Source organism: Micrasema longulum, unplaced genomic scaffold, assembly GCF_059751315.1.
Source record: "Micrasema longulum isolate JH-2025_06_02 unplaced genomic scaffold, ASM5975131v1 h1tg000271l, whole genome shotgun sequence".
NCBI lineage: Eukaryota > Metazoa > Arthropoda > Insecta > Trichoptera > Brachycentridae > Micrasema > Micrasema longulum.
In genome coordinates, this window is record NW_028277475.1 from 186,549 (window position 1) to 198,852 (window position 12,304).

Here is a 12,304-nt window from a genome sequence, read left to right on the forward strand (position 1 = left end):
GGCAGATCTCCGTCGCCCGCGCCGCGCCGCATTACCCCCGCGTAATAGTTTGTAGCTCATCATCAGTGGCGCTACAGCCCGTTGTGGGCCCTGGCCCCCTCCAGAATTTGTCTCCATTCGTGCCTGCCCCCGCGGCTCTTCTCCAGTTCGTCAGGCCAATCGCTCTTATGTCACTTTCCACAGTATCCAGTCATCTTAATTTTGGTCTGCCTTCCGGAGTGGTACAAATAATATTTTTTGGAGTGCAGTTATCATTCGTTCTGTGCACATGGCCCAACCATTGTGGTCTTCTTATTTTGATGAATTGTGCAATATTGGGTTCGCCATACAGTGCCTCCAATTCATGATTAATCCGTCTCCTCCACACTCCGTTTTGGTTGACAGCACCAAATATCTTCCTAAACGTTTTTCTTTCGAATACTAATACCATATTTTCATCTCTTTTAGTAATAACCCAGTATTCAGCACCATATGTAATGACCGGTCTGAGGAGAGTTTTGTAAATAATGGTCTTGGTTTTTCTAGTGAGCAATTTGGATCCATAGTTTGTAGCTGGCACATACCTAATTATTTCTCGGATTTTGTTTTAGGTATATGCAGTTAAACATTTATACATTTTTAAAAAAACATGTTCCAATGATTTTATTTTTAATATTTGACATTAAAGTTTCAAAGGTGTAGATTTCAAAAATGCAACAGTCATATAACCGTGGATGAGGCAGTTACACAGTTGTACGTAGGATGGGTCGATATGTTATATTTTTGTTTTTAAATGCCTGTGTTTCAAAATATCTCGTCTTTTGCTTAATGTATCATAATGTTACAGCACCGTTTGCAAAGTGATTTTTTGCTAAATTTTTCACGAGTTTATATCATCATTTTCATGATAAATAAAATTCTGATTTACATCTGGAGCATTTATGTTTAAGTGGAAACAAATGTTAACCATTTGGTGGACAGTTAAATATTTATTTACCGTCGAAATAGTAGATTCTTCAAAAAACATTAATACCCACTTGCTGTTACCGAGCCTTTTTTTAACTCGACAAAATATAATGCAAAAAAATGCTCAAAAACAGCTGCAGATTTATTTTTTTGCTCAATGCTCATTTATGATTCTTTATTATGTATGTTTTAATGAGAATTTTAATATTTTATTTTCAAGTTCATATTTCGGCAATTTCTTTTCTGATCAATGCCAATGTATAGAAAATCTTCTATTGTTTTATAAAAATATAATCATCATTAGGTATTACGTAATTCCTAATTGATCCCGTATTCTGCACTTGAAATCTCCCTACTCGCTTTTTTTTTTTATTTCAATTGGCATGTTTTTTTTTTTACCCATTTATGTTTTATTATGTTAGCAGAAGACTGGGTCCAAAACTATTCATCGACAGAAACAGAAAAATGGCCCAAACATTGGCTTCTCCAGTCCCCAATTCGGATACTTCTTCCGAGATTTACCATACTCCGAATGGGACCTTTAACAGATCCGTCCAGCCAGACTTGATACCGAAACACCACAAGTACCCTCTCTCCCCTCTCAGTGACGATTCTGAATACCTGACACCCAATGCGATCAACATGTCGCCTATATCCCCAATTAGCACGAAGGCCGACCACTGCTTCGCTGTGCCTTCCTACTTCGACAGGAAGAAACAGAATGTCATGTCCCTGGCGAGGTCCGCCGTGAATGTATTACCCCTGTCAAACTTTCAAATATTCAAACAGAAGTCTCTTAACACTATCCCCGATTTCATGGAGAAGCAGATAGCGATGGAGCAGCAGAAGGAGGAAGAGAGCGGCTTGTTCCACAACTTTCCCTTCCTAACTCCTTTGGCAAATAGAAAAAATTCACTCTACGAAAAGCACAGGCTGTCGAGTTGCAACGAAGACGAATTCTACATAGCCCCTGAGGTAGATATTGAGTTCAGACACCTGATAAAAAGCGAGAGTGCTCTGGAAGACAGACACGGAAAGAATTTTGCGCGGCATACTTACCACGTAGCCGACAGAGACCTAGGAAAGTTGCGACAATTCGGCCATTCAACTCCAAAGTCGGACACCAAGAAGTTGGATCCCGACGAGGTGTTCGTCGACCCGCCGAACAACCGGAAGCCTCTGTACCAAAAGAATGCACTGCAGACTTTGAAATCTGGTGTCGCCCTCGCCAAACAAGGGGGCGATAGCGGGCCTAATCCTTTGAGACATAGCCACACTATCGGGAATGTTACTGATAAGAAAATGGTGGCCACACTTCAAAGGTTTGTGAATATTTCTATCCGTGGGTCATTTTACCCTGCATCGGTGATGGTTTGCACCTGTACTAATGTCCGCCCGACTGTAATTTGCTTGGTGCCCACTGCTTGATGAGTCGGTATACATAATCCATAACCCATCCCGATATTTCCTGTGAAACACCAAAGTCCATTTCTTTCATTTTAGGTAACAAGGTGGCGGGTGATGTCCAGGATTAAATTGTTTTAAAATGTGTTAAATTGATTTGTGAACATTTTTGGTTCAAAAATTTTCTTTGAAAATTTATATCTGCAAACTAACAGCATGGCCGTAAGCTACTAATACAACATCTCAAATATTGACACGAAGGTATGTATGTGTGTGAGATTGAAAATCGCAAGTTCAAAATTGGATACTCAACCCAGTGTTTGTCCGATTGCATGATACATGATATTTTTTAAGTATACAAAGATAGTATATTTTATTGTCTTTATTTATACTCGTATATACTTTTATTTGCATTTTATATATATTATATATATATATATATATATTTTATATTTGCATTTTTATGATTTATCCAATTATATCAATTATGTGGGCCATTTTTAATGGGTTACATTAAACAAATTTGATTGAACAAACATGATATTTATTAGAATTTTTGTACACAAATACAATTATTACCTAATATTGTTCATTTATTCCAACCAGCCAATAAAATAAAAGGTTTCATTTGTTTAATTTTAGTTTCGAAACATATGCGAGAAAATATATTAATTAAAAAATACAACTAGCAATATTATGTCCATAAATGAATGAATTAGAGAAGAAATTAATATCCGTTAACTATTTGGTATCCGTCCGGATACCCGGCCGATATCAAATAGTAGCTTAATATCTGATCAGATACCAGCATGAGCTCTATATCTGGCCGGATACCGGATAATAGCTCAATATCCGGCCGGATACCGGATAATATCTCAATATCCGGCCGGATACCGGATAATATCGCAATATACGGCCGGATACCGGATAATAGCTCATTATACGGCCGGATACCGGAGAGTATTATTCTTAATGGCGGGTGTCAGTGCTATACAAGCTCCCGACGTCACTGCGACCTGTGAAGATGTATTATGACGGGTCTCAGATACTGGAAACGGATGGTAGCTGATATCTGGAACCTTCCGTTTGTGAGTCAAGTATCTTAGCCAAAACGCCACAAAGGCCACTGAGTTCTCGTTATTTACGTAAATATTTCAATTTACAAACCATTTCCTAAAAGTCGTAAATAACTTGTGCTGGAAAAATGGAAATCGAGCGGTGTTAAGAGTGGGATTTGAACCTCGGACCTTTGCTCCGTTTGTCCACAATACTACCATGGAACCACAACCAAACTATTGAATATGTCCTGGAGTCTGTTGCTGTTAAACCATCCATTCATGTTTCAATTTTCAATATTTCCAATTTTATTTATTCATATATATGTACATTACAAAATGGAATATCTTAATTCATACATATAGAAATAATTAAAATAATAAGGGAAAATTAGGTATATTAAAAATAACATAAGTATACATAATATGCAGAGAATAATATGTTAAAAAAGTAAAAGAATCTTGTAACGAAAAACTCCCTCAGAGACCTGAAAAATGTCTATGTCCCAAGTAATATTGTTCAACATAGAGATAGATAGATAGTTTCAAAAGAATATATTTAAAAAAATGGTTTCGGTAGCAATATAAGTCAAATAATGCAACGTTGTATATCAAGTATGCTAAATAAATTAAAGGGGTAATTCACTCAAATGGTAGTAATACCTGATTATATTTTTATATGTATAAAATCAATGCTCATATCTAGCTATGTAAAAACAGTCAACCATGCGCGTTTTATTTCAATTTCATACCTTTAATTTGAGTGTGCGAAATCTGAAACCAGCACTAACTTTCCTAATTTCTTGAGTAGATACTGTAGTTCTTTTTGCTCATTATCTCTGAATATGTAATTTGGAGATGTCTGACTACGATGAACTGGACGATCGATATATAAATATTTTAGTAGAACATGTTATACACTACAGGAGGAAATAAAAACGATAATACATAATAATAATATAATAGTGAGGTGTTCATATAGAAAATAAAAAATATTTAAAAATCTTAAAATAAATAAATAATAAAATAATACTGTCAACCCTCCTATAACGAATAGAATTCCCGCTATAAGAAACCCTAAATAAATGCTTTACAGATTATTTATTATTATTGCATTCATTTTAAGCGAGCAGCTTAAAGCGTAAATCTATTTTCACAAACAAATCTAGTCCATTTTTGAACCCATTGAGACTACACATTGTGGCAGCTTATTCCAACCATCGACAACCCTATTGCTTAGGAAATGCTTCCGTGGATTTAGGATTGAATCTCGTTTTCTCCAGCCTGAGACTGTGGGCTCGAAGAATTTTTACTGTGTTATATTGAAGCCACTGCCGCGTTATATGAAACTCGGAATTAATACAAATCAAATTATTCGTACCGCGTTATATAGAAAGTACGTCAAGTGAATTTCAGAAATAATGGAATTGTCCATAAACATAGTAAAATCGATTTCTAGTAAAAAAAAAACACATTTTGTTTTTTTGTAGGTATTTTATTTTGTGAGAAGGGTCCTCAATTAGCATCGTCTTTTTTGGGTGATCCCGTGTCGGTTGGATTTATTCCGACAGGAGCCATCTTCAGGTCAAACTGTTTTACCCTGCAGATGGCTTGAAGAGATCTACACGGGATCACCCAAAAAGGCGATACTAATTGATAACAGTGACCGCAAAAATCTACGCACATATTTTTGCTGTTTTTGTTAATAACTGATGTTTGTCTCGACATCTGGGGACAGGGAGGCGTGGTGTCGACAGTGCGGCTCGGGAGTGGCCCAGCAGGACAGCGACAGCCTGCCGCCAACGCTCAAACATCGCCGGCCGAGTGCCACAGCCGTGTCAGTCTAATTCCTGGTTCCCCAGCCCCGCGTTCAACGGAGCAAAACTTGTACCCGGAACGACACTTAATTATTCTTTTTTTTTATATCAAAAACATTTTTCTCCTTGTGGTATGATATTTTACCCTTGTATTTATACATTTATATAAACTAGAAATGGGCGTTCCGGTTATTTGATAAGAGTAGCAGCATCGGTTACTTTTGGTCATGGTTACAAGTAAGGCAAAAGTAAATAGCAAGGGATGAAAAGCTGGCGTCCCGGAGGCGTAGCATCAAATTTTTAAGATCCCACTACCCCCACCACGTATTGTAATATTTTTCTTTGCATTTTACAATAGGTATACATTAGTTAAAAATACAAAATAACTATTACATAAGCACAAAAAAAAGTCCCACAAAGGCATGGCCCATGTGTGGGTATTTATTTTATTTCAAATTTAAATAAACACTACTATTGGAAGAATACGATAGATATGAATTGGTGTCATCAATTGATATCGTTTAATATAATCCCCACTTTTCACACATTAGTTTTTTATTAACAGTTTCATTTATTTCTGTGATACAGTTTCAGTTGATTTTGAAGTACATATAACTGTTTCAAAATAACTGTGTAATTTTTTTTACCATCTCTATAGTCCTTAAAATGTAACATGATTAGAAAGAATGACAGCTGTCAGAAAAATTGACGACATAACTTTCTAGTAACATCAAAGGAGTTATTTATATTGACATACGAAAAATCGTTTGTATCTGGCATGTTAATTAATTTTTTTAATACAATTCTTGAAACATAAATCAACATTAATATATAAAATCAGCTTTAAAACTAAAATAAACCTAATTATTAACGACGTTCTTACAAGGTTAAATCATTTTACAAAAACGTTAAGCTAGGGTTTCCTAGGACAGCGGTACCCGTATCTTAACGGCCGTAGTGAACGGTGATGCAGTGGACAGCCGTCGTAACGGTGACTAGACATTGGTTTCCTAGGAAAACGATGTTAAACGGTGTTGATAACACCGTTTTCCTAGGAAACCACTCTCTAGTCATCGTTACGATGGCTGTCCACCGCATCACCGTTCAGTACGGCCGTTAAGATACGGACACCGCTGTCCTAGGAAACCCTAGCTTTAGAGATGAGACAAATTGATGTGAAAAGAGTGTAAAACTGTTCACGAAAAATGTATAAATGTCTCATTTTTTGATAAACACACTATAATAGGCTCGTTTTTGCGTTTTTTATATCAATTTTCGGAAAGAGAGTTTCACGATTGCATGAAATAACTGATAAAATCGATTTGATCAGTGATCAGTAATTTCCCATTACTAATGACATTAGTTTGACAGCTGTCATTCTAAGCAAGCTATATTTTAAGGACTATAGTATAAACCACTTTAATTGTTATATGTCAACCTGTTTTAAAATTACTACCTCAGGACTTATACGTATAAGCATTATTATTGAGCGTATGGCAGGAAACAATTAAGGGAAGGTGAAAATAAGATGAAAACAAATTAAAATTTAGGGGTCCAGTCAATCCAATTGCAATCCTCGACAATATGCTTGATCGATCGTTTATCTTTCGGCACCAGTCACAAACCGGTGAGGGTACCTTCCCCTTCGTATAAGCATAATGAAACCCAAATTTAGTACAATGTAATATAAGTCTTTGAAGAAGCGAGCTTCTGAAATTGAGGGCGAGTGGTCTCATATCTGTTGCTAAATCTCGTCCAAGTCCTCAACCCTCCCTCCCCGGCGCGCGGTGATGCGTAGCTAGTACACATTGCGTCTAATAACTATAATATCTTTATAAATATAATAAATATTGGGTTTAGATTTTCAGTATTTCTCCATTACACATTTACGCATCGACTGAAATAATTTGTTATTAAATAATAAGCACTTACAATATTTGAGTTTGTCCAAATGTTCGTAGACAAAAGACTGGATTTCACCCCCTCGGAAGTCATTAAGATTAACAAATTACAACAGGGTTGGAGAACAGCTTAAATAAGGGAATATGTAAATCTAGGCATTTACAGGGCTTATGACCTGTCATTGGCTGGTTTAAGTGGCCACTTTACACAATGTGTAACATTCACCATTTTGCCTATGTTTTAGCATCCATATTTCTTCAATTCTTCCATCTGCAAGCACTTATTAGGCACAAAAAAGCATTTTATCGGAAATCGGGGGTAAATCACAAATATACTTACAGTATACTAATAACACCTGGCGTTACATGTCCACTACATATCCAGTACTAGCTACTTAGTAGCTCTCGGCAAGTTGACACGGGTGCACGTTTCGCCCGAGTCGTTAGCGATACGCAATGGTTTTTTCATGTTTTCATCAGTTAGATTTGAAATATTATCATCTTTGAATTGAATTATGGTTAATTAAAGCCATTCCTTATAAATATTTCATTTTTCCCTTTTTAAATCTCTTATTTTATTAATGTGTAGTGACTACACAGCTCCGTAACTCGAAAGTGTTTTTAGGACAGTAAGGGAAAGGTTAAAGTAACGGGCTATTTGGTCTCCTCCAAGCCAAAGGCCTTAATGTGGTGGGCTATTAGGTAGGGAGCGAGTGCTCTCACATCCCAAGGTTTAACCGATGGTCCACCAAGGATGTGGCTTCTTTTGGTATATATAGCACCACATTCACATAACATGTATAAAGGTTGCAGAACCCACATCTAGAAGTTTCAGAGAGATTCATTCTAGCATTCAATCTGCAGTGCCCTGTTTGATAAACCCTCACTTGGCTTGGGCTTAGTTTTATTGTGTCAAAAGCAAACCATGGCGAGTCCCCCTTTTGTAGTTTCTTCACATATTTTTACTATTTCATCATCATTCCCTTTCCGCATCTAATGGTCCACAGGGCACTGGATTGATACACCAACCGCAGCGTACCTTCATCATTTCTGTTACATGAAGGTAAGGTGATCAGCCTTAGGCTTCAGGTGCCAGTCCAGGGACTATGAAATATTCTAGAGCAAAAACACCCTTTTCAAATAAATATTTCGTGCCAACCATGTCGGGAATCGAACCCGAGACCTCTTGCGTGGTAGGCAAACGCGCTGACCACTCCTGAAAAATGTATTGAAATCCTTTTAGCTCTATTGCGTAGAACAAAAGCGTTCCAAATTTTTGGTTTTTAGTTTAACAACAAACGTGTGATGGACGGTTTCGGTTTTCGCTTGCGATTCTCGACCCGAGTACCTACGGCCCTTTGTATTGCTGTAATATGTAGCTAACTTCGTAGTTAATAATCATAGAACGGTTTTTCTCCATACAAACGGCGACTCTAACCAGTGACGTGCTATTACTCTAAGATTGAAACATTGTATAAAAACTATTTCAATTTTAAAATCTGTTTAAAATTTGTCACTTATCAACAGGATTTGATAATTTTCTAGACAATTCTAGAATAAAGTACCCACATGTTTCATTGTCAAATTACAAGTTTTGCTCACATTGTACGCGGGTTATTAAATGTTGTATTGTAAATCTGTTTTTTTACTATAGCTTGCTTCTAGATCCGACCGTTGTTACAAGTTGAATCTTGTTACAATAGAAACATATTTATTTGACGATGTTGATTATGTTTTGTGTTTTAATGAGTTGCTACGTATTATATTTTTAAGAATGATATTTGAAGGGTACACGGCAAAATCGAGCTCATCAACAATGAAATAATTTTACAGGAGAGCAAAAAGAAGAATAAAATACCTTTTTGTGGGACACTGGAATAAAATTGGTTTTCAATTAATGTAAAATATCTCTATGGTAAATACAAACTATAAACTCCTTTCTTAAACTGACAAAAACAAGCCCATAGCAACAAGCATCGCTTTTTGTCTTTTTTGCCAGTCGATTGCCAGTTGATTTCCTAAAATTTATAAGACAGGCAGCCACGTCTTCTTTTCTATAACGTCTACAGCTTTGCTTCCGCCATTTTCCTGTAGATGGCTTTAGCGGTAAGTAGTGGTCGAAATAAATAGATCATACACATCATGCAATAAACTTGGGCATCTGTCAACATAACCTCATGGAAACACTTGCGTCTGCATCATAAAGTTATTCTCGATTGAAAATGACAGTTTACGAGACAAAGTCTCGTCATTTGTGGGAGGTTTTAATTTCTTGCTTTAATATAATGAAATCTGCAACTGTGGCTCATCAAATGCTCTTGTGGGGACCAGAGAGTGAGAGAGGAGGCTGTGTTGTCTATGGCCGCAGTGCCCAATGGACCTATATAAGGACACGTAACACGTCACTCGCCCATCTCTGTCTTCACCAGTATTCAAATTCTTTTTAAAGTATTATTTGTTTAATCTCTGTATTTTCGTGTGTAATAAACCAAAAATTGTAAGCAACTTAAATTATTTTATTTATTTATTCCTTGAGGTTAAATCCATTCAATCATATGTTTTACATGAACTAACAAATAGCTACTATCCAGTAGAGTATAATAATATACCTCTTCACTCTCAAATACTCATGGTCAGGCCGCTATCAGTGAAAGAACGTGTCGTGAGTGGATTCAACGCTTCAAGAGCGGTAATTTTCACATAGAAGAACGCCATAGCAGTGAACGAGGGGAGATTTTCAAAGATGCTGAATTGGAGGCATTTCTTGATGAAGACTCGTGTTAAAGTCAAGAAGAGTCGGCTCGATCATTGGGAGTGACTCAACGAGCGATTTCAAAATGCCTCAAAACCATGGGAATGATTCAGAAGCAAGGAAATTGAGTGTCATACGCGTTGAAACCTAGAGATGTTGAACGGCGTTTGTTCGCTTGTAAACAGTTGCTTGAAAGACAAAGATGTAAGGGATTTCTGCATCGCATTGTGACAAGGGACGAAAAATGGGTCCATTACGATAACCCCAAGCGCAGAAAATCATGGGGATGTCCCGGCCATGCTTCCACGTCGAGGGCCAAACTGTGACCAAACCAAACAAAAAATGGCCAAAGCAAAGTTGTAAACCTATGTATTAAATTCACTCGGAGATGAAAAAGGCTCAAAAATTTTTTAAATGCAATGTACTCGTTTTAGTAGTGTACCCTTCATTTTCGTATGATGCGTGAATGCCATAAGGTTGATTACTCGCTTTGTGTATATTTTTGTAGCAAATTTATTTAGTTTATGGTGTGTTAAAAGAATACTTATTCTTTGAGCCGAAAGAAATGTTTTATTTTTATTGTTAATTGTTAAATTAAAATATTCTCTAGGTATTTAAAGTTTTGTAAGTATTCAGTACAAATTATAATATTTTATTTATTTAAAATCCCCGCCGTAGCATGTTAATCTATTCCACTTTGTTTTTTTTTTTTTTTATCGTATCAAAAACATTTTTCACTTTGCGGTATGACATTTTACACTTATCTATTTATAAATTTGTATAAACCACCTTAAATTTAGAGTTATACGTCGGCCGGTTTCGAGGTAACTTCCTCATCATCAGGACTTCGCCATGCAAACGGTGTAAAATAAAGTTTTTCATAAATCAATAAAACAAAATGCCAGTTTAGCAAAGTCACCGACAAAGAAGGTAATAAAGTTAAAGTGGTTTATTCAAATTTATAAATAAATATGTTAAATTGCTTTGAATAAAAACGAGTACCAACTTTCAATAATTAATTTTGATCTTGAAAATATATTTTAGAGACAAACCTGAGATCGCTGACCTGTCTAAAAATATATGAGATTTCAAAACATTGAGATCTTTTGCTTTTATGCATTTAGTCACTTCAAACAAACAGTACATTAATTTTTTATTTTTCAATAATTATAGTTCAGGGTAGTGTTTTTAAAACTTTTTTATCAAGAAATATTAGCATTTTTACAATTTACCCAATTATTTAGATTTTGGGACTGTTTTTTGAAAGTCATAAATAACCATGCTCTTAAAATTAATATTAAAAAAAAACACAATTGTACGTAAATTCATCATAGAACCAATTATATACCTTACTTCTATGTGTGCCAGAATAATTTTGATAAAACATTTAGGCAATTTGTGTATATTTGGATTTTTAAAAATTTATTCCTTAATGTTCCTTGTCCTCTTTAATGTAATCACCATCGTTCCTTCCAATTCTCCAAACATTTCTGGAGTTCACTTTTTTGTATGGCCTTCAGTTCCCTCAGGGATTCAGTCTTTGTCTCTATCTATGGTCACAAAATGTCGTCCTTAGTGCTCTTCATTTTCCAACTGGAAAAAGTCGTTAGGTACACATTGATATGGTCTGGTTTATTGACAAAATATCGCAAACAAACCGCGAGGCATTAGTGGGGATCTGCCATTTTCACTCTGAAATAATGGCGAAAATTCCCCGATCGTGCCAAAACACGTCTTACTAGTTTGTCTGTCAAAAACCAACTACGCGTCCAAAATTTTAATCTACAATTATGTATTTAAATTCAAATGTTCCATTCAAACCTCTAATTTTATTTATTGAAGAGAAGAGAAACTACAGACAGAAGAAAAAAACTGTTAACAATTCACATACGGGTAAATATAGATTTTTCTTTAAATTTGCAATTCGCAATTTGTCGCCTAACTAGACAATAGTCTGTTGTAAGGCTAACAAAATGTGAATTTACTGGTTTGCAATGGGACGTAGTAATAATAAAGGTATGCAAAATAAACATTACATAAAGCATCAAGGAGAAATTAGAAATATACTTTATGTTAAATTCGCTGCATAGCCTGAGTATTTATTTTTTTGTAGTCCTGTGCAGCAACCCACTTTTATATAATAAATTACAAGAATTTCCATTCATTTTTGGCTTGTTTTTTAATTATGTGTTGCTTTTTTATATCAGGCCCAATGGCCGTCAATACGTATAATAAATAGACGCATTTTTCTTTTACTAACTGCATGTTATATTTAGCTAATATTGCGTTGCCATCAATAATTTAAAATAAGGAGATAGCAAATCTCAATACACATGCAAACATTCGTGTTAGAAAGAAATACTTACGCATTTCCTTAGTTCATATTTCTGTGTAACCTCGTTACTATGGTAAGACGCTGTTTGTCAGTGG

The 12,304-nt window shown here is 35.7% G+C and overlaps 1 protein-coding gene across 3 annotated transcripts in view; it reads left to right on the top strand.

Moving 5' to 3' along the window:
- LOC148282993 (uncharacterized) overlaps nt 1-12,304 on the top strand; it is a 155,657-nt gene that overhangs the window by 136,300 nt on the left and 7,053 nt on the right. The window contains exon 9 of one of the 3 annotated variants that reach the window (XM_088224177.1): nt 1,368-2,267. The exons of 1 other annotated variant lie outside the window; for it this stretch is intronic. In XM_088224177.1, the coding sequence (XP_088080303.1) occupies nt 1,368-2,267 (900 nt within the window). The remainder of the gene's footprint in view (nt 1-1,367; nt 2,268-12,304) is intronic. One more of the 3 variants, XM_088224178.1, reaches the window with a different exon arrangement.